This window comes from Balearica regulorum, chromosome 1, assembly GCF_011004875.1.
Source record: "Balearica regulorum gibbericeps isolate bBalReg1 chromosome 1, bBalReg1.pri, whole genome shotgun sequence".
Classification (NCBI taxonomy): domain Eukaryota; kingdom Metazoa; phylum Chordata; class Aves; order Gruiformes; family Gruidae; genus Balearica; species Balearica regulorum.
In genome coordinates this window covers 131,612,171-131,638,866 of record NC_046184.1, presented here as the reverse complement: position 1 = coordinate 131,638,866, position 26,696 = coordinate 131,612,171, and the positions used below count along the sequence as shown (strand labels likewise).

The 26,696-nt window shown below is 42.3% G+C and overlaps 1 protein-coding gene across 8 annotated transcripts in view; it reads left to right on the top strand.

Moving 5' to 3' along the window:
* The window catches only part of CNKSR2 (connector enhancer of kinase suppressor of Ras 2), a 232,707-nt gene that overhangs the window by 194,496 nt on the left and 11,515 nt on the right, over positions 1-26,696 (top strand). Inside the window, exon 21 of one of the 8 annotated variants that reach the window (XM_075775038.1) lies at positions 20,703-21,286. The exons of the other annotated variants lie outside the window; for them this stretch is intronic. Within the exon in view, the coding sequence (XP_075631153.1) occupies positions 20,703-20,707 (5 nt within the window). The 3' untranslated portion in view covers positions 20,708-21,286. Of the gene's footprint in view, positions 1-20,702; positions 21,287-26,696 lie in introns of those variants that run through there. 8 annotated transcript variants of the gene reach the window in all.

Below are 26,696 nucleotides of genomic sequence, written 5' to 3'. Positions count from 1 at the left end.
ATAGAGGAGGACTAAAATCTTTTCAAATTCTATTTATTACATCTCCAGGTGGTACCATCTGCTGTCTGTGGCTCTCAAGTTCTTTCACGGCAACTGTTAAAACATATGCAGGGATGAACCTGAGTCAGCAGTGCTTGGGAGGACATGGGAGGGATATAGTTTTATTAAACTACTACCATGCTGAACTTCTGTAGTGTCACCGTGTAAACATGCGTTCTTGTTTAATTACTGCTCGTCACGGGGAGCAGGATGAGATTTTAAAGCCCTCAGTGTGAACAGTCAGCATCCTGCTGGAATTTTTTTTTGTTGAGACTCTAGAAAAGCCAAATTTGTTACAAAGCAGTTTTGTTTGGTTTAATCTATTTTTTTAAAAAGAAGTCCTCTGAGTTCTTGGATTTAAAATGAAGGTTGTCATGAAGGCCTACGAAACAAATGTGGTAGGCACTTTTCTGTGAATTTTCCTAGCGTCCCAGCCTGGCCTTTGGCTGACTTTCCTTTCCTTTCAGCCACTAGCTGCTGCTCCAGGGGGTCACAGATCTCCTGTAGGTTGTGTGTCCAACCAGCCAGCCCTGTGCAACTTCCTTGGATACTTTGACAGCTAAAATGGCACTAGATGCTTATGTTTTGGCATCTTAATCTTCTTACTTGTTTCCTAAACCTTTCCACTGCAGGAAGGCAGCATATGTAGGCTAAAATCTTGGCCCCTCCCAAGGCTCTGGTGAAGCTGTAAGTGTGCTGTGCGTGTCTTGGAGCCAGTGAGCTGGACGTGAATTCAGAGGTTACCCAGCGTAGCTCTGCCCTCTGAATCTACCTACCGAATCTGTCCTTACGTCCAGCGGTGGGCATTCCCTCCAGACAGTGCTTTTCCTCTTTGCTGTATTGGAAAGGAATTTATTTATTTATTTTCTCCTAACGGATATTGAATCATTCCCTCTAAATTTAAGCCTAGCATTTCCTTTCCATTATGGCATAGAAAACAAAACTGCTCCATTATAACAGCTCTTTTTCAAGCTGAAAGGTTGTTACAAAGGTTGATTTAGTTTTTTCTCACAGATAGTGTTTTCTAGGCTTCTGACCCCTCTTGCTGAGCTTCCCTGGGTTTTCCAGCTACCTCCCACCTCTTCTGGGATGGCAGCATCCAAGCGGGGTGCAGGGCACCTGGCTGAGACCAGGAAGATGGCTTCGCCCTGGGCATTTTAGGCACTGTACTGTGATAACTATCTCTTTTGCAACCACACTGTACTTCACATTTCAGTTTGTGCTGTAGAGTATCCCAGATGCTTTTCTGCTTAATGGTTATTTTTCTAATCATAGTTGAGCTGATTATTCCTGCGCCTCTCACATATCCACATTAAGTAGCTCGTGTTAATAAAAACCTCAGGTGATATAAAATGTCTAATTAATTGGGCTAAAATCAACCAACTAACAAAAAATTATGACAATTTTATAAAACTGACAGCCTGACTAAACAACAACAGCAGCAAAAAAAGCCTTACAGACTAACCTGGTGTTTGCCAAGCTCTGTCTGTAGCATGGCATCTGCCATATTGTTATATGAAACCTGGCAAGGGATTTCATCCCTCCAAATCATTCCAAATTCTGAGACTGTTCTCCAGCAGTATAGGAGACGTTTCCTCCCACTTTTGTGCTTGTGGATTTTCATAGGTTTATTTTCTTCCACTGTCCCGGTCATTAGTGCAGCCTGGGACTGTTTCTGGACACAGGGCAGCCTGAGGAGAACCCCAGACAGTGCAGGTTTCCCAGTTACCAGCGAGCCTCTGGTGTCTTCTCCATCTGGGCTTGGCTTTTGCTGTCAGAGGAGACCTTGGATATCAGAGGTGGCTAATGTCGCTTACTTCTGGGAGCTGAACTTCCGGAAGGAAAAAATTGCACAGTGCCTCACATCCGTTCTGTGTTTAAATAGCCAAGGAAGGCATTACCTGGCGATGGGTGGGGAACTGAAGGCTCATCCTTTTGTTCACTTGGGATTTCATCAGTCCCTCAAAAGAGCTTAATGCTCAGACTTTGTACTAACCATGTGGGTTTTATTTGTAAGCTCTTCTGTTGTTTTTCAATATCAAGCATTGCCAGTTCCTATGAAACAAATGTGATAATATGGTAGTTTATTAAAAAAAAAAAAAGCCCTGTAATCAGGCAAATTTGCAAGAATCTCAGTTCTCATTAATAATAAAAAAATAGATTTCTAGCTTTGTTTTTAAAAATTGTGGTTCAAAAGCAGGAAGATAAATATTATTTGCCTGCTTTTGTGGCCTCAATTTGGATCTTGTTGATGATAGTTAGCACTCCCACATGGTTTTACCTAGTGTGGTGCTATGAAATAGTATGATTTCATGGACAAAGTGTAAAACAAGTTCCCTGCAGGATCTTATTGTATTTGCATGAAGAAAATGGCTGCATTTTAAGTAGGATGGTCACTTTCTGGCTCCACATTTTGAGTACTGCTGGCACAAAACAATAGCAGCTAATTCTTTCTCCTCTTCTGGATTCCAGAAGGATGCACTTTGGCCTTTTGGAATATAAAATATCACCACTGATTTGTTTAAAAGCATTTGAGTCGTTATCACCATTAGAGAGTGAAAAGAGAGACTGCCAAAAAAATTGGATTTAAACCCAGTTTTCAAAATGCTGATTTAATCATATGAAGATTTACAGGCATCAAAGAGGAGGTGAAATTAAGGAAACCTCACTTGGGAGATTTCTCCTAGCTGTAAATTCAGAGTTGGACAGAGATCAGGCAGTGGCACTGCAAGGTCTAGCCACAGGGTATGAACAGGGAGGAAGTTTACCCTGATCACTTTACCCAGCAAGACTAATGAGAATAAGCAATAAAACTCAGCTGGGGACCATTGTGCATTTCGTTCCAGGTTAAGTGAAACTCAGATTTCGAGTGAGGTGGGATGGGTTGGGGGAGGCTCCGGGTACAGGACCCAGCAGCTGATAGGGCATTTCCTGTACGTGCAAAGCGGTCATCATAGAATACTTAAGAACTGGTGAATATCAGACCTGGAGAATTAGCGAACATCTTCCTCTAGTAAAAATAGCAAAATCTGGTTTAGAATACACATAACAGTATTTTAATAGCCTCTACCTTTGGCATTAAAGTGATATTTTTGCTGTACTAATATGAACACTTGAAATCCAGTATGAAAATCATACTTATTCTATAAAAAAACTTGAAGCTGATTATTCTGAGAATTCTTCTGTTTCTTTCCTCCCTGGTAGAATATACCCTGCCATTTGTTTTTCACTTTTAATTAAGAAAATAAATTTTATTTTCAAGACTTCTTTTCTTTTTAGTCAAGCTAAGTACATGCACATACTTTTACAGTACAACATTTATATTTTTAACTTTAATGTAATGGCTTTAGGGACAACTAGAGTAGCTGGTTTCTGTCTTTTCAGAAGATAGAAGAGACAGTATTTTTATTTATTTATTTCTGGCTGTGTAAAGAGCTTAGGAAAAATCCATTTAAATTTTACACTCCCATTAAAGCTCTCCAAGTCTAAATTATTTTTTTTACATTTTTTTACCACGGAGAACTATGCTTACCTTCTTCAGTGTTACTGTATGATCTTGATATTTAATGCCATATTTCCTCATGTAGCCTCAAACGTTTCATATGAGTCTTACAGGGGCTAAGAATACTTAATGAACTAGAATAATTTAACCATAATTTTTTATACCAACACATTGAAAATTTAAATGTCCAGATTTTGACGATGGTTTATGAAATGGTGAGACTGAGGAATAAAAATGAAATATAAACCAGAAAATGCACTTTGGACATCAGTGCGTTATGCATTAATAAATCTATAGTTTCTACGTTCCCTGCTCACTTTGCATTTTAACCTTCTGCAGTCCAATTCTCAAGTTCTGCCTGCAGAGATGGCCACCTTCTAGTGGCTATCATGAATCTTATAGCATAAACAGGCTATCCTTGCATCCCTGCAAACTCTAAGAAGTTGAGAAATTTGATTCTATGAACATCTTGCACAGTCTATAAAATATGTGTAAAATATCTCCATAGTAAAAGAGGAAAAGCGGATGTGTGTTAGTTTTCCTGGGAATACTTGTTTAAAGGACGGCTGAAATTTTTGGTTCAATTAATTTTGAACTATTGGTAGAAAGTGGAAGGAAGTTTCAGGGTTTTCATAAAGTAAAAAAATAATTGCCTTGGAGACTCACAATTTGAAAATGGCTTTTACAGTTAATGAAACTCAAAAATGTCAGCCACCTTCTTCTTGCTCTCCTCCATCCCAAAATGCTGGTTTCCTAAACTTGTACACGTTGTGGCTAAACAAGATTATGGGATTTATAGTGAGAGTACAAAGGTCACTTTAAGTAAAAATTAGGCTCTTCTGTCAGTTTTGAAAATAGCACTTGGGTCCTTGATGGATTTCACTATTCCTGAACTTTAGGGGAGGCTGAACATGGGAGGCCGAGGGCATGGGCAGATGGCCCCGAGCAGCCAGCACTGTCCCTTGGAAGCTTGTGACAGTTGTAGTCTTTGGGTTTCTACTCAGAGGAAAAGAGGAGTGGAGGGGTGAGTTTTATATTTCACCTAGATTTGGCTCTTCTGCCACGGCTGCCAGAAGACTCTGTGCATTTCTGAGCACCACTGCTCCCCTGGATAACAGAGAGTAGGAGGTTGCTGAGAGCAACCCAATGAACAAAGAAAGGAAACCACACCCCACCAAGGTGGTGGAGGCTTAATTTACCTGCGTAAAAAGAAAGGAAATACTTTCTACAAGTCGTTATCTGTAGTGCTTGTTAGGAACAGGAAACATCAGGGTAGCTGGGGAAGAGATGGCAAAATCTAGTGAGCTGAGATGGAAGCAAAAGGCAGAAGACTAGAAACAGAGCATACATCTATAATGGTGAGAATAAGCTATGGAACAAGTGTCCTTCAGTTGTGATTGGTTTTTCAAATGAAAATCCCACCAGCCTTAATGCTCTGTGCTACAACTGAGGATGATGGTGGTAAAAATCTTTCCCCCAGTTAGAAAAACTCTTTTAAAAGCATTTTGCCTTGATAGTGACACATTTCTCATGCAGGATAACCTACTCTAAATGCACCCATGCTGCATTTGCCTTTGTTTCACAGCATTATACAATTTAGCATGCTGCGCAGGTGAGCCAAGTAGACAGATTTTATGCTGGGGCCACACTCTGGCAGATCGTGTCAGTGTGCAGAAACATTTCCTCAGCCCAAGTTGTCCTCCAAGGAGGAGAATCTGGCATAACCTCATGACTAAGTTGGAAAACCTGTTGTATCTCTGTCCATAATTAGCTGAGGTGACACTTATTTTTGACAAATAAAACCTTCTCATAGTGTCCCCTTAGTTTATGTTGCAAAAGTATTAGCAGAGGCCTCTGGTGAGACTTTGTCTTTGGATGACTTACTCGTTTGTACCATATTGAAATGGAGTAGATATTTTAAAAGACAAAGTCATGAGCCTGTTTCTTTATTTTGTCCTTGTATGTTTTGCATTTCTTCAGTCTGCTGTTGCTCATCTTTAGTGGTTGCCATAGCTAGCACTGTTTTTAATGACCAAAAGTATACAGCCAGATCTTCGTCTGTGTTCCTCCTGGGTTTTATTAACGTCGGTCTCTTCCTTCCAAGGCAAGTATAATGGTTGTAGTAGTTCCAAGCTGGGCAGGGAAGGTTGTTGTCTGCACTCAGGCGTGTAACTGTGGATTTCCAGTTCTGAAATCCCCCCAAGGTTTCTGCACACACCTGCTAAGGGGTTGTTCTGAAAACCTTCAGATTAAGCTGACCATGTGCTTGCTGTATTTCATAGTTTACAGAGAAGTGTGTAAATCATGGTCATCAATATTTTTTTCATCACCAGCAGTTGTGCTCATATGGTTCCTATCGCACCATAATGTAACCAGAACAGATAAATTCTTGCCTGTTCCTACCTTCTCGTGTACTTTCTCGTAGAAAATGTGAGAAAGTTCTTACTTTTCCATAGAGTTGTTCAGTAGATGTATCATATAATATACACTGAACTTGTGGTTACTCTGCAACCACAGTAAACTCTTTAATGCATCAGATAAAAGCAAGGACACTCTAAAAGGTAGTATGATCTCTGTGTATTTCAAAATTATTTTCCTTGGGTCTCTTTTCCAGAAGCAATCTTGTTTTCTGTGCTTCTTTTACCTTAGTTATGAAAAATATGACACAAATCGAAGATAAATTTGTAGCCTAATTCCATGTCATTGCACCTGGATAATTTCTCTAGAACCTCTCCACCTATATTTCTGGGATAAAAACATTTAGGAAGATGAACATAAATTCAAGTCACTGCAAATTACAAAAGCATCAGTGAGAAGTCTAATGCTATAAAGGCTCTTTGGACTATCCAGTTGCAATGGTAGTGAGTCCTGATGTTATACAGGAAAATTAGTGAGCTTATTGCCATCAGATACTCAACTTCTTTAAGAGAGGTGTTTACTTTCTTCTGAAAAAAACAAGTCCTTGCAAAATTAAAAACTCACTAAGCTACTCATTTTTACTATTTCAGCTTGCAGTCTAACTTTTCCATTCTGCACAGCAGATGTGGGCTTAGTAAAAATTGTCCAAAATGTTGATTTGTGTAGTTCCATACCAGATCTCAGACTCTGAGCTATTTACATTAAAAAAAACAAAACAAAACAAAAACAAAAACCTGCAAGCACAAGTGGCTGCACTGAAGAGTGTTGAGCTCCATGTTCTAGCTAACGCAGTTAGCTTGCCTTGAACACTGCCTCGAAACATAGTTCTAGGGAAGAGTTAAAGGTGTCTTGCTTGTAGCCCTTGATGGATCATTCTTCCACACAAGAGTTTTATTGATTTTGAACTCAGATGTACTTTTAGCTGTATCGTGTGGCAATAAGGACTTGCAAATTTTAACTCCAGGCTAGAGAGAAAAGCATCTCTTTTGGTTAGTTTTGAACCTTCCACCCAAACTTTCAGATGTTACTGGAAAAGGAAATGATCAACCTTTTGTCTCTTTAGTTAGTGCATATATGTGCTCATAATTACATAGACGTCTTTTAAATCCCCCGTGTTTATAGGCGTGACCAAGTCTTGAACAGTCCTAGACCATGCAGTCACACCTTGCAGGAAAAACCTTTCACACCACCTATAATCTTAGCTGCCCATATCTGTAACTTTCTCAGTACTGCTTTTTGAGGTGAGAAGGCCAGAGCAGTATACAACCTTCAGTATGTGACACTTCAAGGATTTACACTATTTAATTTTCTTTTCTGCTTTATCTCCACTACTTTCTGTATTTATTCAGAAGTAGAAGCCAAACCTCCCAAGTTGTCTGTTTTTTTGGAAGCAGATTTGATATTTTTAACAAATACTCTGTAATCGTGGCTTTGCAAGCCAAGAAGAGAACTAAAGGGAACTGTTTGGTATGAGATGGTTCTGCCTGATGATAGGAAAAAAATTTGTAGAATAATAGAATGATGTGGGTTAGAAGGGACCTTAAAGATCATCTAGTTCCAACCCTCCCTGCCATGGGCAGGGACACCCCCCACTAGACCAGGTTACCCAAAGCCCCATCCAACCTGGCCTTGAACACTGCCAGGGAGGGGGGAAGACACAGCTTCTCTGGGCAACCTGTTCCAGTGCCTCACCATCCTCACAGGAAATAATTTCTTCCTTTTATCTAACCTAAATCTACCCTCTTTCAGCTTAAAGCCACTACCCCTCGTCCTTGTAAACAGTCCCTCTCCGGCTTTCTTGTAGGCCCCCTTCAGGTACTGCAAGGCTGCTATCAGGTCTCCCTGGAGCCTTCTTTTCTCCAGGCTGAACAACCTCAACTCTCTCAGCCTGTCCTCATAGGAGATGTGCTCCAGCCCTCTGGTCATCTTTGTGGCCCTCCACTGGACTCTCTCCAACAGCTCCATGTCTCTCCTGTACTGGGGACCCCAGAGCTGGACACAGTACTCCAGGTGGAGTGTCACGAGAGCGGAGTAGAGGGGCAGAATCACCTCCCTCGACTTGCTGGTCATGCTGCTTTTGATGCAGCCCAGGACACAGCTGGCTTTCTGGGCTGCAAGTGCACACTGCCGGGTCATGTTGAGTTTCTCATCAACCAACACCCCCAAGTCCTTCTCCTCGGGGCTGCTTTCAATCCATTCCTCGCCCAGCCTATAGTTGTGCTTGGGATTGCGCCGACCCACATGCAGGACCTTGCACTTGACCTTGTCGAACTTCATGTGGTTCACACAGGCCCACCTCTCCAGCCTGTCAGGATCCCTCTGGATGGCATCCCTTCCCTCCAGCGTGTCAGTGCACCACACAGCTTGGTGTCATTGGCAAACTTGCTGAGGGTGCACTCGATCCCACTGTCTGTGTCACCGCCAATGATGTTAAACAGTGCTGGTCCCAATACACACCCCTGAGGAATGCCATTTGTCACTGATCTCCACTGGGACATTGAGCCATTGACCGCAACTGTTTGAGTGTGACCATCCAGCCAATTCCTTATCCACCCAGTGGTCCATCCATCAAATCCACGTCTCTCCAATTTAGAGACAAGAATCAGTATCAAATGCTTTGCAGAAGTCCACGTAGATGACATCAGTTCACTCTTCCCTTATTGACCAACACTGTAACCCTGTTGTAGCAGACCACCAAATTTGTCAGGCATGATTTGCCCTTAGTGAAGCCATGTTGGCTGTCACCAGTCACCTCCTTATTTTCCATGTGCCTGAGCATAGTCTCCAGGAGGGTCTGCTCCATGATCTTGCCAGGCTCTCACAGAGGTGAGACTGACCGGCCTGTACTTCCCCAGGTCTTCCTTTTTTCCCTTTTTAAGAATAGAGGGTATGTTTCCTGTTTTCCGGTCAGTGGGAACTTCACCAGACTGCCACGACTTCCCAAATATGATGGCGAGTGGCTTGGCCACTTCATCTGCCACTTCCGTCAGGACCCACGGGTACATCTCATCAGGTCCCATGGACTTATGCACCTTCAGGTTCCTTGAGCGGTCTCAGATCTGATCTTCTCCTACAGTGAGCAGTTCTTCATTCTCCCAGTCCCTGCATTTACCTTCTGCAACTTGGGCAGTGTGGCTAGAGCACTTGTTGGTGAAGACTGAGTCAAAAAAATCATTGACTACCTCAGCCTTCTCCATATTCCAGGTAACCAGGTCTCCTGTTTCCTTCTGGAGAGGGCCCACATTTTCCCTAGTCTTCCTTTTATCACTGACATACCTATAGAAGCTTTTCAGGGCTGTAGCTTTCCTAACCTGATCCCTGGATGCTTGGACAATTTCTCTGTATTCCTCCCAGGCTACCTGCCCAGGCTACCTGTCCTTGCTTCCACCCTCTGTAGGCTTCCTTTTTATGTTTGACTTTGTCCAGGAGTTTCTTGTTCATCCAGGCTTTTTTTGCCTGACTTCCTCTTTGTTGGGATGCATCGCTCCTGAGCTTGGATGAGGTGATACTAACCAGCTTTCTTGGGCCCCTTTTACCTCCAAGTCTTTGTCCCATGGTATTCTACCAAGCAGGTCCCTGAAGAAGCCAAAGTCTGCTCTCCTGAAGTCCAGAGTAGTGAGCTTGCTATGCACCTTCCTTGCTCCCCTAAGGATCTTGAACTCTATCATTTCATGGTCACTGCAGCCAAGGCTGCCCTTGAGCTTCACATCCCCCACCAGCCCCTCCTTGTTGGTGAGAACAAGGTCCAGCATGATACCTCTCCTCAGTGGCTCCTCGATCACTTGGAGAAGGAAGTTATCATCAACACCTCCTGGATTCCTTATGCCCTGCTGTGTTGTCCATCCAACAGGTACTGGGGTGATTGAAGTCCCCCATGAGGATCAGGGCATGTGAATTTGAGGCTGCTCCTATCTGTCTATAGAGGGCCTCATCCACTCAGTCTTCCTGGTCGGGTGGCCTGTAGCAGACCCCCACTATGATGTCCCCTGTCACTGTACTTCCTTTAATCCTGACCCATAAGCTCTCAGTCGGCTCCTCATCAATTCCCAGGTGGAGCTCCATATGCTCCAGCTGGTCATTGACATAGAGAGTGACACCCCCTCCTCCTCTCCCCTGCCTGTCCTTCCTAAAGAGCCTGTATCCTTCCATCCCAACACTCAAGTCATAGGAACCATCCCACCACATCTCCGTGATGCCAGTGAGATCATGGCCTTGCAGGTGTGCGCACGTCTCCAACTCCTCTTATTTATTCCCCATGCTACGTGCATTTGCATAGAGGCATTTCAGTTGGGCCCCCAATGAAGCTGACTGACTGGCTGGAGTGGCTGGAATTCCTTTGTGCTGCCCTTCGGGTGCTCTTCTGCTGATCTGCGATCCTTCTCCAGGCTCTGGGCATCTATTGCTGGCACTGGCATCAAACTGGTAGGAGTGGGATGGATTGAGGTTCCCTTCCGCTGGCAACTTTAGTTTAAAGCCCTCTTCTCCAGCTTGGCAAGCCTATGACTGAAGATGCTCTTCCCCTTCTCGACAGATGGACCCCATCAGCCCCCTGTACACCAGATTTCTCCAAGCGAGTCCCATGGTCTAAGTAGCCAAACCCCTGGCTGTGGCATCAGTCCTGTAACCAAACTACACTGAATAAAGGTGTAGTTTTGATGTCGGTGATGCATGAAAAGAAAAGCGTAATGCTTGTTCACATACAAGACTGCAGAGGAGAAGGGAACTAAAAAAGACAATGTAGTTGGTAAACAAATTAGCAGAGGACATCGCTAACTGAACAGCTTGAGGAATCACTCAATAGGAGGGAGGTTGCTGTCGTGGGATGAAAACAGAGCTCAGCTGCATGATATTCTGTGTTTTTCAGGCTGTACAGATGCTAATATTTTCTTTGTTTAATGATGATATTTTGATGAAAAGCACTTAAGCAAACAGAAGGGGGAATGAGTAGCGAATTCTTGCAATATATCCACTGCAGAGCAGCTCTGGGTTGTACTAGAACTTGCCCAGGGGAGGGGTGACCATGCACATGACTGGTCTGGACAGCAGAAACCCCTCAGGACAAGCCTCCTTTGGCTGACCATGCTTTGAGGGAAGGGCACTCTTACCTGGCAGTTTCCAAGAGTGGCTGGTTTTACAGGTAACACTTCCCCCAGCGTCAGAGGCTGTTCTGGTCCATTCCCCCCCAGCCCCTTTGCAGAGCAGGATTCCCTCACACACAACAACGGTTGTGGTGGCACTAAGGGATTTCTTCTTCGAGCCTCTCGACACCCTTCCTGCTACCCTTGGCAGGACCAAGGGCCGAGCGCCTGGTGGCTCAGGGCACCGGCACCACTTGCTCGCCTGGGGGCTGCCGGGGGAGCAGGCCGAGCCCTCCTGAGCGTTTAATACCATTACCCAGTTCAAAGGGGGTTTAATACAAATTATGTCTGAAATGTATCCCTCACTTCCCAGCAGATTGCTACAGCAATGCCAGGGTTGGGTGTCAGTAGTGGAGATGCCCTGGGTGCTTCTCCCCCCCCCGATGCTGGCCTTCTTCCTTGCCCAAGAGTTGGGCTTGGCCTGCTCAGCCGCCATCTCGTGCCAGCAGTACCCCTGCTACCTGGCCACTGCCGGGGCAGTCCTTTGGGGAAGGGCTCCCTTCGCTTTCATCAGCCTTCTCTTTTCCTGGATATGGCTAACTTTGAGGAAGCTAAAGATATTTTTCCCTGCTTATGATCTAAAACCCTGAATAAGGTAGCAAAAGCAAGCAAGTAGTCATGCATGTCCTAAGATGGCTCTCTCATTTCCAGTTGAAAGCCGCAGAGATCCTATTTTCATTCTCCTGAAAAAGAACACTTGACATCTCAAAGGTTTTGAGAAGTGCCCGTCTCCGACACTACTCTGGTGGTTTGTGCTGGTGGAGGAGCTTGAGCTGCCATAGCAAAATTGGTACCTGCGTGCCAATGTGGCCATGCTGGCGGTCTCTCTGCGCTGCTCCATCACCTCAGGAGGGCAGGAGGTCTCCACTGGGCTCAGAAGCGTTGCCCTCGGCCCCACAGGATGAGGACCTGAGGCAGGAGCACGGAGAAGAGGTCAGACATGTAGGAGAAGAGAACCAGTGCCCAAACTGGGTATAGGTGCTGTAATATGTTCAATGCAGGATTATTTCTTCTGTGAAACAATACCATCATACAGAAGTATGGAAGCTGCATCTCGTCAAACACAGCATGTTTGACAGAAGCATTTTTGTGTTTAGGAGATGCTTGGGGATGAATCAGGGAGGAGGAGGCTCATGAGAAGCAGTAAATTTGGACACTAATGTCTTTGTAACTTTGTACAATGATCATTGAGGGTAAAAACCTTGTAGGAATTAGTGGAAGTGTAGTAGTAACTCCTTCCTGGTTATCCCCAGCACACCAAGAACTTGATCGGGATCTTCCCTTAAAAACTACTGGGCACACCACGACCTCTCTCACTGGAGAGGCTTTGCTGGGTGCCTGGATTTCAGAGGAAGGCTGGGCAGCAGGGCTACGGGCTCCTCCATGGCTGGGCATCACGTAGCCATAAAACCCAGGTGTGTCATCCCTAAGCTTCACCTGGGCTTCCTGACCAGTCTGACGAATGCCTTTTACCTTCCCTTTCCATGAACGGCTGTCTCGTGGTTTTCTGAATGAGTATTTAACCAGGAGCTTGAATGCATAAGGTGATATGACAAAAGACTCCTTTGGTTAGTTTGCTGCTTTTTTCCCCTCCTAAATTGTGTATAGAAGCACTTTCTTAGCAAACTTGAAGAGATGCCATCCAATTAGAGAGATCATATTCACACTAGCATGTTCATAGATTTGAAATACTTTAAAATTTGTTGTTTGTTGCTGTCTTTGAAGTTGAAATACACTGGGGAACTTCTGACATCTTCAGAATTTGCCTCCTGTAAGCGGAGCCTTTAGCCTAATGAAATGCCTATGCAACTCTGATTTTCTCTTATCACACTGGTGAGGGCATTGTTTGGCATATGATAGGCTTAGGATACACTTTTTATGAAAAATTTGGAGCACCTCTGAAAACAGCTCTTGCATGTTAAAAATACACAAGCAATTATAAACAAAAAACATAGCAATGTTTGACTTACCAGAAGGATACCTTGCAGCAAACCTTTCTGTGCAAGCTTTTTATGTAATTATTCTCATTAAAAACAAAAAAAAAGTTAAATTCACCAGATGAAAATATATGCTTTCAGTATCTACCAGCTGTGAAACATTTTATCATTAATTCTTCATTTTATATTCCCAAGCAGGTAATGAATTCACTGCAGCAAAGCAAGCAGCTCACTGGTGTATTGGTCTGATGGGCTTTCAGGGCACTGTAGACACCTGAGAAAGCAGCTGAACCATTGTTTTAAAACAGGAAAGGCTACTTATGCCTTATTTTTATGGAACACAGATTAATTAGAAGCAAGGTTTCTAAAATCAATTTCTTCATATGCTAATTTTGTGCAGTGTATTTCAGTTTGATGATCTGAGGGAGGGGTTTCAGGTCTTAAGAGAATGTGTATTCCTAAATATGGTCCTCCTCGAGCCTGGGAGAGACCTGACAAAATCAAAAATAGAGTTGAAGCAGAAATATATGACTTGCCTGGGAACAGTCAAGGCAAGTTGGATTAACAGATCAAACATGTGAGGGGAGAGAAGGGGATACCTTTGTTTCATGTAGCACAGACAGTCTGGGGGAGTTGTCATCATTTCACTTAATGGCCTCGCCAGATGAGTAATAACGTAGTCCGTGTGCTTCTCCAGTGAGCTGCAGATTAGATTAAAATATCTCAATGTGAGAATGATAATCATCATCATCATCATCATCATCATCATCATCATCATCTGCCTTCCCAGCTTTCCCTAACTGGGTGGGTTTACATACCATTCATGTTGGACATTTTAGCAAAAGCAGCTGAAGAGCCTCAGCAGAACAGGGAACAAAGAAGATGACACTTTTTCCTCAGTCTGTTCATTTTACCTTAACCACGTAGTCTGATATCAATAACTTAAAATATTTATGTGATCTCTCTCTTTTATTGACCCACTTGCAGCAGAGATCCTTGGCCAGAGTGGAAAGGTGCTGCAGTTGTTCAGGGGCAGGGGCAGCATCTCAATTCTCTCCCTTGGATGTGGGCAGGCAGTGGGGAGATGAAAGTCTGGCCATGCATTAGTTAGTCACATGAGTGATTTTGTCAATGGATCAGTATTTTTGTTGTCAGTATGCAAGGCACCATCAGAAAGAGCAATTATGTTATTTGATGATGGGCTGTTAAAGTGTTCTTTATCTAAAGTGGCTTCTACGGGTTGAAGTTAAAAACTTGTTTGTGTAAATTCAAATTTGACATGTTATAATTAATTCCATACATTTCTATATGCTTTTAAAGCCCTGAGCAAGCTAATGTATAAAAATGCCCAGAAATGTGCTGCTGCTAACTGTGATATATAGTCTCTTGTGATAATAGGACAGATTCTCCTTAAATATTCCTTATTAAAAAAATTGGTGATACAAATGCAAAGAAATTAGTATATTACTTTTTTTTTCAGGGTTGAAGTCCAAAACATTAGTCAGTAAACACAATTCCTATGTTTGTGCTGTATAGTAACTCTTTCACGAGGCAGCAAACTGAAACTACACAGTTCCTGCTTCATGGTCAGGAAATAAAGACATGTCTTCTCAAGTTCTCAGTATAAACCATGCAGGAGGTTTGTTAGATTAAATTGAGCCTTATATGCCGTTACAATCATAGCCTGGCTAATTTTACGGTACTAAGAATTGGATTGAAAGGAACCTCACCATTGGATGTATGCCTCGTGTGCTTGTCTTTTGAATGTAACATGGGCTTCTCCTGGGTGAGGCTTGTCCCATAGGCATATGTAACTTAGTTTCAGTGTAATCCCGCAATTAGAGTGCCAACATGCAGTAATTTTAATAACATTCTCAGAATTCATAAGTTGCCCAGTGGGACAGTAAAGTCCTGATTACATCTTGCACCCTCTGAACGTATATAAAACTAGAAGAAATTCAGCCAGTTTCTTTTTTTTTTTTTTTTTCCCCTGACCATGGTTATTCAACCATGTCTCACTATTTATGTCCCAAATTAGAGGGCCTCCTATGTCTGGGAGCAACTCTTTCTATTAGTTTACAATGGTTATGAAACAAACTACTCTGGAAAAATAACTGCAGATTCCTGACAGAGCCACAATTCAAACTGCTCTGTCTTGGAGTTGTGAACCAGCACTCCAGTATCACCCCAGTAATGAGCTAAAGGAGAGAGTTTTACAGATATTAGAGAGACCTGTACAGCACAAGAATAACCATGAGATATATCTAATATGGAGGGACATAATATGGGCAGAATTAGTCAGACTTAGGAAGAATATAATATAGAAATAAAGTAAGAATTAGTAATTTGACAATTCAATGTGCTACATTTTTTAAAAAATGCATATACCAGAGAGGAGCCAAAAATGGGGTCCTTATAGGTGGCACTCCTTCGTTAGATGTTTAGCTACTGATACTGTGTCTTCCTTATTTGTTGAGGAAGCTGGAAGTTAGTCACTTAATAAAACCTCCGTAAACAAACAGCAAATGATATAGGAGCTCTAGTGGCATCATCAAAAAGCTTCTCGTCATTTAGAGAGTGTTGGTAAAGCAAATGCATATTCTGTATGTAAACTTTTTCCTTGACTTCCCTGTGTGAGGTTTTACTTTAGCAGAAGGTAGATCAGAAAGAAGGATTAGAAATGCTTGAGAGGTCTGTCTCCACAAAATTCCAAGTCCATGGCTGTTTTTATCAGAGGTGGCTTTCACGGCGCGTTAAGAGTGCTTTGAGTGAAGGTTGTTGCAGCACGCACCGCCAGCATGATGTCTGCATTTGCGCCTAGGGACAGAGCCGTGTCAGGCACTGCAGCTGCAAGGCTAAGCAAGCCTGGGGAAAAGCATAATCAGTTTATAGGGCTTATAGGTCTTCCCTGCACATGAGGTGAGCTAGATACAATTCAGAACAGCTTAAGACAGGATGATACAGAGAATAATGTTATTCCGTGTACTAATAAGTACATTAGTGGTATGGTGCTGGAGTGTGTGAGACAACATTAACGATGACTTTTAAGTTTTAAGGTGCTTTTTATTGTAACTCTAGTGGGATTTTTGCTTACTTGTTTGTTTGAGGGGATTTATTTAGTTCTTTAGTACTGAGTAGATAGAGGGCTATTTAGCAATAACTGAAGTATATGAAGCGCATATTGGGAAAGCCGGGATACATTTGCACGTTTAGAAATACGGTGGTAAGTGGGAGGAAAAATGCCTGCCGATCAGAGCCCTGTAATTTCCCCATGCCTTGTTCTCATGGGGCCGAGTGCAGCACTCGTGGAGAAGCAGGTACTGGAGGTTATATGTGGTCTGACACCACCATCTGTCCTCCCCATCCCTCTCATCGTGATGCTTTCTCATATAACATTCGTGCTCTTGGTGTTCTTTTGTGGAGCTCAGTGAGGACATGAGGGACACTAAAGCATAGGCTGTGATGTTGGAAAAGCAGGGACTTGGTATTTCTAGACAGCATATTCTTGTATTATCAGTGTTTGATTTAGTGCACTTTACTGCAGTCTCCAGAGGAGTACTGAGTGACTCCTGCTACTGCTTCCACATCTAACTGGCTTCTTACAGGATAATTTGGAGAGATGCTGTTTTGGAGCGTAGTGTCAGGGGGCTGCACTGGATGTGTCTTCGAAACCCTCTTTCCTCAGGCACTCTCATTGCCAGGCTCTACACCAGCTCCTTTTCATCTCTGCGTGGCACCTGTCTGAGACCTGAGCAGTCCTGAAGATGGTAGGAGCTTCCCACCATTGAGCAATGGACAGTTTGTAGATCTGCCAGCATTCCTCCCAAGGACGCTGTGTCAAACAGCGTTGAGCCATTTCCCTAGTAAGGAGGAAGATGTATCTGCCACTGGACTTAGAACAGAAGCAGCCAGGTAGCAGTTTGTGGTACATGGGCAGGGATTTCTTTTCCCCAGTGTTTGCATTCATTCTTGTTCAGAGCCAGATTACTCGCACTTAGTATTTACCTTCAGGGGAATACACATAACTAGACATGTTTGACTAGGTAATAGGTAAGAGCTTCTAGCCAAAGTTCTTCTGTATCTCTCATGAATATATAGACAGATGTAGAAATATGTACACACAAAATAGGGTACAAATGAAGGAAAGGATGGAGATTCAGAAGGTGGTTACAGTTTTACTGATTGTCACTATAGATGGGAAGTCTGAAATTTCCTTTGCTAAAACTTCAAGTACCTATTTCAAAAGTAAGTTTGTTAACGTGCTATTATTCAACCTAACCCTTCTCTGAAAAGCAAATTTACCATAAAGATACCGTTTAATAATCAGACATCCTGTAGTCTGTTTAGGCAAAATACATAATGTGAACATTCATAAGAAAGTGTACTCTCAAGTGGCAGCAGTAAAATGTTATGCATTTTATTTAAAAACCCTAATTTAAATTACCACTCATTAGTGAACTGCTGGTGTGCCTTTGTTGCTGATAAATAGGTCTCAAAGAGAAAAAGAAATAGTTGATTCACCTTCCATGCCCCTTTCCTTACACAGGACTTGTTGTGTGAGAGCCATTTTGAGACCTTATTGATTGTGACTCTCAAACATTTCTCTCAGGTGAGAACTTTCTCCTCCCCTTAGCTTACATTTTTATTGGTCTTTGAGACATGGTGGCATGCCTGGAAAGGTCTGCAGAGCATCCCTTTGCTCTTGCTTGGCGGGTTGGTCCCAGCCCTGGTGCATTCTGATGCATTCCACCATTTTCGATGGGTAAACTACCTCCCACTGCTACGGGTTTGCTCAGACATAAGGTTCCTCACATCTTACGTGACTGCATCAGCTGAAGAAGTAGGCGGAGATTTATAGCAGGAGCTTTGTTTCTGTAACCTCTCTGGGGAAGTCATTTGCCATAAAGCTTGTAATACAAACATAATTTGGTTAATAAGTGCAGTAAGTTCACTTCATTATTTTCATAGGGTCACATTCATTTTTGTATGTGAATGGCAGTTGGTTTATTTCTCAAAATGTTTGCAAGTCTCATGAGTTTCATAAGTTGTAGTGTTGATAAGTATCCATCCAAAAGCATGTTACTTGTTCTTTGTTATTTGTATTTGTTCTCCTTTAAAACAAATTTTAAAAAAACTTATATAGAAAGGGAACCATATGCTGGAGATTTTTTACATAAATCATTTTTCTAATGCTAATGATACAAAAAGAAAAATGTGGGGTTTATAATGATACGCAAAAGTAATTTTACTACCAAAAAGCAGAATTTCTAAACTCTTAATCTGCATCTATGCTAATAGGAAATATTGTACAGTTAGTGACTATCAGTAAAAGTGATATACTAAAATAATGAGAAAATCTATTTAGAAAAGCCCCCCAAGTGCCTGTTAATTATATTCACCTTCAGATAAATAGGACAGTGTATGCTACCACTTATCTTGAGAGGTCCTAATGAAACGCTGCCCATGCACTTTGTGACTAATCCAAACTGGGGCAGTGAAGAATCACCGGTATTTGTTGATAGGCCTGTAACAGCTTTAGCAGTATTACTGAGTAGCCTTTTCAAAAGGCTTATTAGCAGGGTTTTTTTCAGAAATAGTCATCTTCTCATGCAAAATTTAGGTACATTAAAAAAGCCCTGTCCCACCATCTGTTGAAGGTAGCACAGTTCTTCCATAGACACAGAGGGTATGTGCCAGCCAGCCACGGCAAGGCCTGTGGAAGAGCTGGGTATAGACGTCCGCTGGGTAACACCTCCTGCCTTAACCATCCTTTATTTCATTGCCACCTTGTTTCACAAAAAGGGAGGTTTCTTTTGCCAAAGCCTGACCTTTGAAACCAAACTTCTGCATTTTTAGAGATAAAGTTATGTGAGCAACATCCATGAGACAACAGGATCTCCTGAAGCTGAAGAAGTGATACATACGAGGCAGCAGCATCCTCTTTCATTTAGTGCCTGTTTCCAAACAAATCCAAGACTCTTATTTTAAATGCTGTGACTGTTTGTAGTGTAAAACAAGGTGAAATGGAAAAAAAACATTCCCTTTTACAGTCTACTGAAGTCTCCCTCCCCTCAACCCCATGAGTCCTGAAATGTGCTGCTTGGCCTTTTGTTTGTCAGGGGTTTGGGGTTTGGGTTTGGGGGTTGGTGGTGTTGGTTTTCTTTTTCATTTTGGTTATAGAATCTAATGTTCCTTATTTTAAAGAATAAGTTATGTAAAAGTTTCTCTCGAGTGCTATACTTAGGATTTAGTTATATAAACTGTTTTCCTCTCCCTTCTTCATCTTCCTCTCCCTGTTGATGCACAGAGTCCCCAGGAAATCTCAGCAGTGGAGGAGAGGCTGAACTTGGTTTGAGTTCCATATAGCATTGCTTACCTTCTGCCTCTCTGGAAACTCATTTTCCACTTGCTGCTGTGGGTGGAGTAAATGGCACCGATGTTTCCATCTGGGATTCTTTCCACCTTGTGCCTTCTGTGACTGAGACAACATTTCTTTCTTTTCTGCTATCTCAGGCCTTTTGTAATATGCTCAAGAGTAAAAATGGCAATGCTTGGTATTTTCCTTCCTTTTTCATCCTGTCTTTTGAGAAAAAAAATATCTTTAACAATGGATAAACAAGTCTCACGAGTGAAATTGGACTGAATTTGTAATCTTTATATTCTGCACAGTTCAACTCTTTCCCAAAGTGTTTTTTTTAACAACAAAACATCCCCCAGCTTTTCATATCTGGGATCTAAAACCACAATGGATGTCAAGATCCATGGAAATTTTCTCTTTTTTATTACAAATAAGTGTAGTAGACAATAGAATAGGGTATGTACTGAGAGCAGCCGGGCTGAAACTGCCCTGAGTGCAGAGGCTGCACGTCCACGCAGAAACTCTAAGTAAACAACTTAGCTGGATGCTGTTTATTCCACCTCTCTCTTTCTCTTTTCTTTGCTAACACAGGTCCGCAAAGATTCTCGAGTTTTCAAGCCCTAGCTTTTGGATGTATGTAATGTCAGTGTGGTTTCAAAATCACATGATTTCCTAGCTCCGTATCTTATCCTTCACCCAACGTTGCACAATGCTGGATTGTCAGCTAGGATAACGAAAGGAGCCAGATTGTGTTGTGCCACCTCTTTTTCTGTTCCATGCATAAGTTCCTGACAGGATATTTTTCTGTGTTTGTAGCACGTTTGGTGGATTTGGGGCACATTCTTTGCTTCCTTTCTCCTCATTCACGTGACCCTTTTTCAGTGCTTCCAAATGAGCTAATGTCTCTTCAACATGGAGGACACCAGCCCAAGTTGGTTAGGATGTGTATTGTTCTCTTGTTTTATTTGTGGTTTTTTTAATTGGTCTCTGTTCTGTTCTGTTCTGTTCTTTTTCTTTTTCTTTTTTTTTAAGCATATCCACATATATAACTTTCTGCCCTAAATACCTCTTTTGCATCAGGGATGGATATTTTAATGGAGCACGGTGTAATAGGAGAGCAGTGCCATGTCTCTGTCCTCACGAGCGTAGCTGCATGCAGATTAGAAAAGCTCTCTAGTGCTGCAACTGTATGCCAGATTTGCTATTTGCTCTTGTTTGCATGATAGTATTTCTAATATACTAATATGCTATGGAAATAATGGCACATCACAGTTCTTTCAACATATTGTATCACTGCTTTATCATATTAGGCTAATACACTGCGAGAGTTGATAGCACCTCTCCATGTCAAATGGGATCCACTTCTCTTGGCACTGAACCGATTGGACTCAAAGGTTGATAAACTTATCATTAGAGAATTGGCACGACGGAGACTCAACTTCAGCCTCTTGCAAGCAACCTAATGGCCTCCGTTCAGAAAGTCAGTTCTTCTTGAATTACTTTGATGTTTATAACAGAGAACAGACCTGTTAAAGCATAGACAACCACATGCCTGGATATGAGGCCTCCAGGAAGGTGTCAAAGGGCATGGCCAGTCTTTTGAAGAATGCACCCTTTCCACAATGGGACTAGGCACAAAGTCAGATCCAGTCTACACGGAGCACATTTGCAGAAAATACTGCCCCCCGCATGGGAGAACGGAAGGGGAAGAGGGTCTTGGCAGGGGAAGGGCTTTGATGTCACTCAGTTTTGTTCCGCAGACCTCGAGGAATTAAAGAGGGATTCAGCCATGGTAACTGTAAAATCCTGTTGCTTGTACTGAACTTCAGTGAACCCGTTCAGGCCAACCAGACAGAGTCGTGTCTTTTAAGCGTGCTTCACATTAGTGAAGGAAGTCACCTTACCGTGTCATGCTAAACTAAGTGTATTCTGTCAAGTGGAGGTATGTACGGACCTTTCCGAGACTTCCATTTATCTAATGGTTTGTAATGAATTACCAGAGGGTACACTGGCACTCGTTTGGATGATGATGGAGAAGATACCTCACGCTGAGATTTATTAGACTCTGCAGATAAACTCTTCAGTTCCTCTTTATCTTCTAGGACTTAAACACGTGAGTGATGCTGCCTGGCCAAGCAGGCACAAAGTATTCTCTGTATAACACCCAGACTCCAGAGGGCTGTTTTGGGGCCAGTATTTGTCTGGATGTCACTCAAAGTAGATTCAGATATTGTATTTATCATTATGTTCCGGGTCCCCTATGGGTTGATGTTTGCCTCTATCTCTGTGGTTAGAATGTGGATTTTCCTTAATATATTTGGCTAAGGGTGTATTGTAATAATGTTAATGCTAATTACTTGATATTTCATACTATCTTATGGGGAGATACTTTTAAAAAATGTATTTTGAAATGTTTTCTTTCTGTTTGCTCAATGTATGGTATTGCGTTATGTTAATACCAATAAAATTATATATATAGAGAGAGATATATATTTCCCTTTTATAAAGAAGTAAATTATGCTTTTTTGCCTCACAAACAGGAAATGTGCAGTGAATAAAATTACATCATTCTGCCTTACAGCAGGTGACAAAGCTTATAATAGTTTTAATATTCTTTTTTGAAAAATAAAAAGTATAGTATGACATAAACTAGTTGGAAATTCATCAAAATGCATGTTTTGTGTTTCTGCTCAATGGGACTGTCACAAATCAGCCTAAATATTTAGCAATGTTGTTTTGGCATCTTTAATTTTTTCCAATCAAAAACATACACTGTATTGCTATTATTGATTACAAAACTGTACTGTCATAAATTTTTGCCTGTTGGCCAAATAGACAAACCCACTGAGTTTTTATGACTCTCTTGTCTGTAGGAATTGATTTTTAAATTTAATTTAGTGCTCTTTCCAACGCTTGGCAAAGGCAGAATTTATTTTTTATATAAGGTTGCCTTTGAAGTACCTGCCTCTGCCAGGGCTGATAAATCACTGCTAAGTACATAAAGATTGTGCAACCTGAAGGATATGTCATTAAAGCCTTGTTGGAATGGCCTGCAACCCCAGCCAGTCCTTTACATTCTGTCATTAAATTCCATAATTAGTTAGAGGTGAAATGTTTTGGAAATGAATTAGAGAAGCAGAAGCAAAGATGTGACTCTAAAATGTCCTTTGGCTGCCATTTGGGGTGACGCTGATGGCTTATTTGCTGCTCGTAGCCAAAGGCAAACGTATATCTGTGCTAATATGAATTAGATCGTCTTCAGCTTCCTCTTTTTCTTTTCCCCACCCTTTCTAACATATTGTATTGAGTATCTTTGTTTTGCAGAGGCATTCAGAAGGGCTGTAATTAGCAGTCCTCGGCATTTAATTGCATACACATTTGTTAAATATTTTTCTGTATGCCTTAAAATAAAGTATAGAAAATGGCAGTAAATGTTTCTTTCATGAAGGCATTTGATTTATTCATGAAGTCAGGATTTTTTGAAGGTGTTCTTTTGGGCTTAATAAAGGAAATAAGCCAGCAAATTTTCAGTTTTGCCTTTGTGTAACCATTGTTTGTCAGGGCTGATGTTCATTTCCTTTCTCTTGTTTCTTTTGTGTGCAAACACAATCTTCCCAATGGATGGGGAGCAGACCTTTCTTCTGTGACGACTCTGGTGCCAGTTTTGAGAGAGAGCTTTATGTTAAGGTGCATACGTGTTCACAAGTTCATTATGACGTCTGATGACAAGAGTAATGTCTAGAAAAGCAACATGGTATTGCATTTTGCTTAACATGGTAATAGCTTTTGTTCTCAAGGGTACTTTGAACTCCGTGGGGTGCTTACAGACCATGGTGGGGTGATGGGCATTCAGCAGCTGGCAGGGGTGCTTAATATTTGGCAGTGTGGTACCCTACATAAATAACATGTAAACCAGGGTGCAGGTTAATTAGTCTGGAATCTAATCAGTCTATCATAACATGTGCGATTATAAATCAAATAATAAATCTGAATAGCTGAATAAATATGACATCTTCTGGGATAATGTTTTCAGAAGTATTTCAGGCCCCTTTCATAAATGCCTCGGGAGGTGCTTCCCCAATAGACCGCAGTGCGTTACAGAGATAACTGAGCCAGCTATTAAATTAATCTGGGCCCCACCCACATTAATTTGCCATGTTTCTTTCATGTTGAAAGTAGGATTGCTATTCCTAAGCGATGCACGCGCTTTCGAAAATTTCACTCTTGGTGTTACGTTTTCATATAAATAATCGAACTTGGGATGTAGCCTGAAGTAGAGTTCATTTTCTCAGTGGGTGTTGCTCACCAGGAATACATACCCCTTCTGTTCAGGCTTTCAGGTATCAAGCCCTTAAACCTTGACAGGCATTGCTGTTGCGCAAGCATGGCTGTGGCTTGATTCCGACTGGTGAGTAATGTCGCTGGGTCCATATCGTTTGTCACTTAACCTTTCACAACTTCATCTGCTTTAACGGCTTAGGTCTGTGACAAAATATTTTCCTGAAGGAGTAATTGCTTCCATATATTGCTGGCAAGATGTATCCGTAGGGACCTCCTCCTCCCGTTTAAAAGTCACAGCATCCCCAGAAGTATAGCAGTTTACCCAGTTCACTTCAGTTCCCGGCTTACCTCATAAATACAAGATGCTTTTCACTGTTTCTGAACTGCAGGGACTGAGGGGAAGCGTACCATCAAAATGTAATTGCTTTGTTTATTTCACTTCAACATTGGTAGCTTGCAGTAGAATTAAACAGTGCTTATATCAATGTGTGGCACAGAAAAATGTCAGGATATCCTATGTCATTATGTTAAAATTCTCCCAAAGAGTCACTAAAATCTGTTCAGCAGATGAAGGTTAAACTGATGCCTTCATAGGCAACTTAATGAGTAGAGTACCGTGTCCAAATACCAAAGGATGCAATTATAACACTGCTGCCAAAAAGTTCTGCCACCGATCAGAGTTCCCTGTTACTTTGGGAAGCTTTGGAGTTATTTCATCTTCATTCTTATGCCCTCTCTGAAATCACATCCCACCAATATAACCTCATGAAACAGCAGGGCTGGGAGCAAATGAGAAGCTTCTCTCGATGCTCATTCGAGGTGTGTAAGAGCTGTCAAGAGGCAGCACGAACAAAGCGAGCTAATTATTCCCTCTGCCTGTGTTTTCCCTTCTCACTAACATATTAACCCATTTGCTGGCACCTGTACTTCATTGCTAAGTGAATGTTGAAAATGCCTAAATGTTAGTCAGCACAACAGTGCAGGTCTGCAGGGAGAAACCTTGAGGATCGGTTTTTTTCTAATGCCGAGTTTAGTGTCAGCTGTTTTTAATAAGCAATTCCAGTTGTGTGGAAAGCTGAAGAGAGGTGACCTGCGTGGGTGTGAGACTTCTTCTCATAAGACCAGCACAAGTATTCCTTGAAGCCCGGAGGCTGAACATGCTTCAGCCACCATCTCACAGTCTGCAGGACAGTGGTGGCTCACAAGGCCGTGACAAGGTGGAGGCAGCTGGTCCTTCAAGTATCACCAGACAGGCAACCTCAGAGGCAAAGAGATTTGCAGGTCTCCACTGATCCAAAAAGAAAAGTGCCAGTGCTGTATATAGTTCACAAAAAGAATTAGACCTTGGGTGCCACAGCAAAGGTTTAGCATCTCTCAGGCCTCTTTTAAAAGCAGTTATGGTACCTAACTGCTTATGATTGAACTTGGTTGTAGTGGAAAATACTTGAAGTACCTTCAGAAATCTGTCCTGTGGGAGATGAGTTTTCCACTTGTCTGCACAGTTCACTTTATTTCAAGAAACTAATTTGTGCTCGTGCATGTGAGAGGAGAGGCAGCCTCGTATCACTGGGTGGAAAACTCCAGCATATTGCAGAGCTCTGTTGTGGTGGTGCTTTCAGCAAACACCCTCTCTAGGGAATATCTTTTTTGCCTGCAGGTTTACATAATAGGAGAGAATAGAAACTGTGTACAACTATACTGGTAACCCCCAAATACTTCCTCTTTAGACGAAAGAATGGTATAAAATGCAAATTTAATACTTGTTCTCTGATCCTCCAGCCACTAATGTTTCACTAAACATGGCTCAAAGCTTGTTTTTAATCACTGCTCCTCCCTTCCTTGACTCAAGACTTTTGGGAAAATCCTGCAATTTCAGGTACATGGGGCCAGAAAGGATGGAGGGTTACACGAATCAGAAAAGGGCAGGCAAAGGGAAGGAGTAACAGAGAGAAGGGTTGCAAGGGCCAGGCACTGCACAAGAAGCCCCCAGCTTTTATTCATCTTGCTTAAACTTTTCTTCACTCATGGAAAGTATTAATATATGCATGTGTATATGTATCCACGTACATATATATGCACAGGCATACTCACATGCCCAGTCAGACCTTGATTTTGCCATAACGTGCTGTGGGAGATGACACAGGTTACTCTTTGTGCTTTAACAGGGAAATTGGTCTATATTACCCAGAGCAGATGATTAGCAGCTGGGTAGTCTGGGCAATATACAGCAGATGATTAGTAGCTGGCTTCCACGTAGACCTGAACTGCATCTTACTGCACCTCCTGCCCGCTGTACCATGCAAGGCTTGAGCACTGTGTCACTTCTTCCTTTCCTCAGTAATCAGGGATGTGACTTGCAGCATTTTCCTACTGGAAGCTGATTTTCCATGTCACCGTGGCTCCACCCCGTACCTGTGCAGGGGTGACCTCATACACAGCACACAGCTGTACAGACACCATCTCCTTGTAAACCTTTCACTGATTTCACCATTTCATTCCTTTTAGCTTGTAGTCTGGGGGGAAAGGAAATACCTAGCTTAGTCTGCCATCCATCCAAATAGTGAAAAAAATAACTGTAATTCCTGGCTTTTTGCATCATAAGCATTTGGGTATGTCTCCCTCTTGTGCAGTTTGGACTCTAATGATTAACCTGAACAGCAGCAAAGATGGATTTAAGCCTTGCACTGAGAAACCAACAACTACTTCCTTGGAGGATTTCTTCTCTCCCCTCCCCTCCAACACAGATAAACCCCCCATTCACTCTCCTTCCATCCTTCTGCTTTTTCACCTTAAATATAGGGAGATCCCTTCTGTCTTTCTCCTAACTGTTCCCCGGGGTTTACAAGCCCAGACAGGCTGTTGGACCCTGTGGCCATGTTATGTCGTCCCCTGCCCCTGCCTGCCTGTTAGCACTCTTGGGCCGGCAGATAGCCTGAGCTGGGGCTCGAGAGCTTGCTGCGGGAGGTAGATGTCTGCTGCACTGCCTACCAGTGAAACCATTGCAGTACCAGGCATTGATAGAC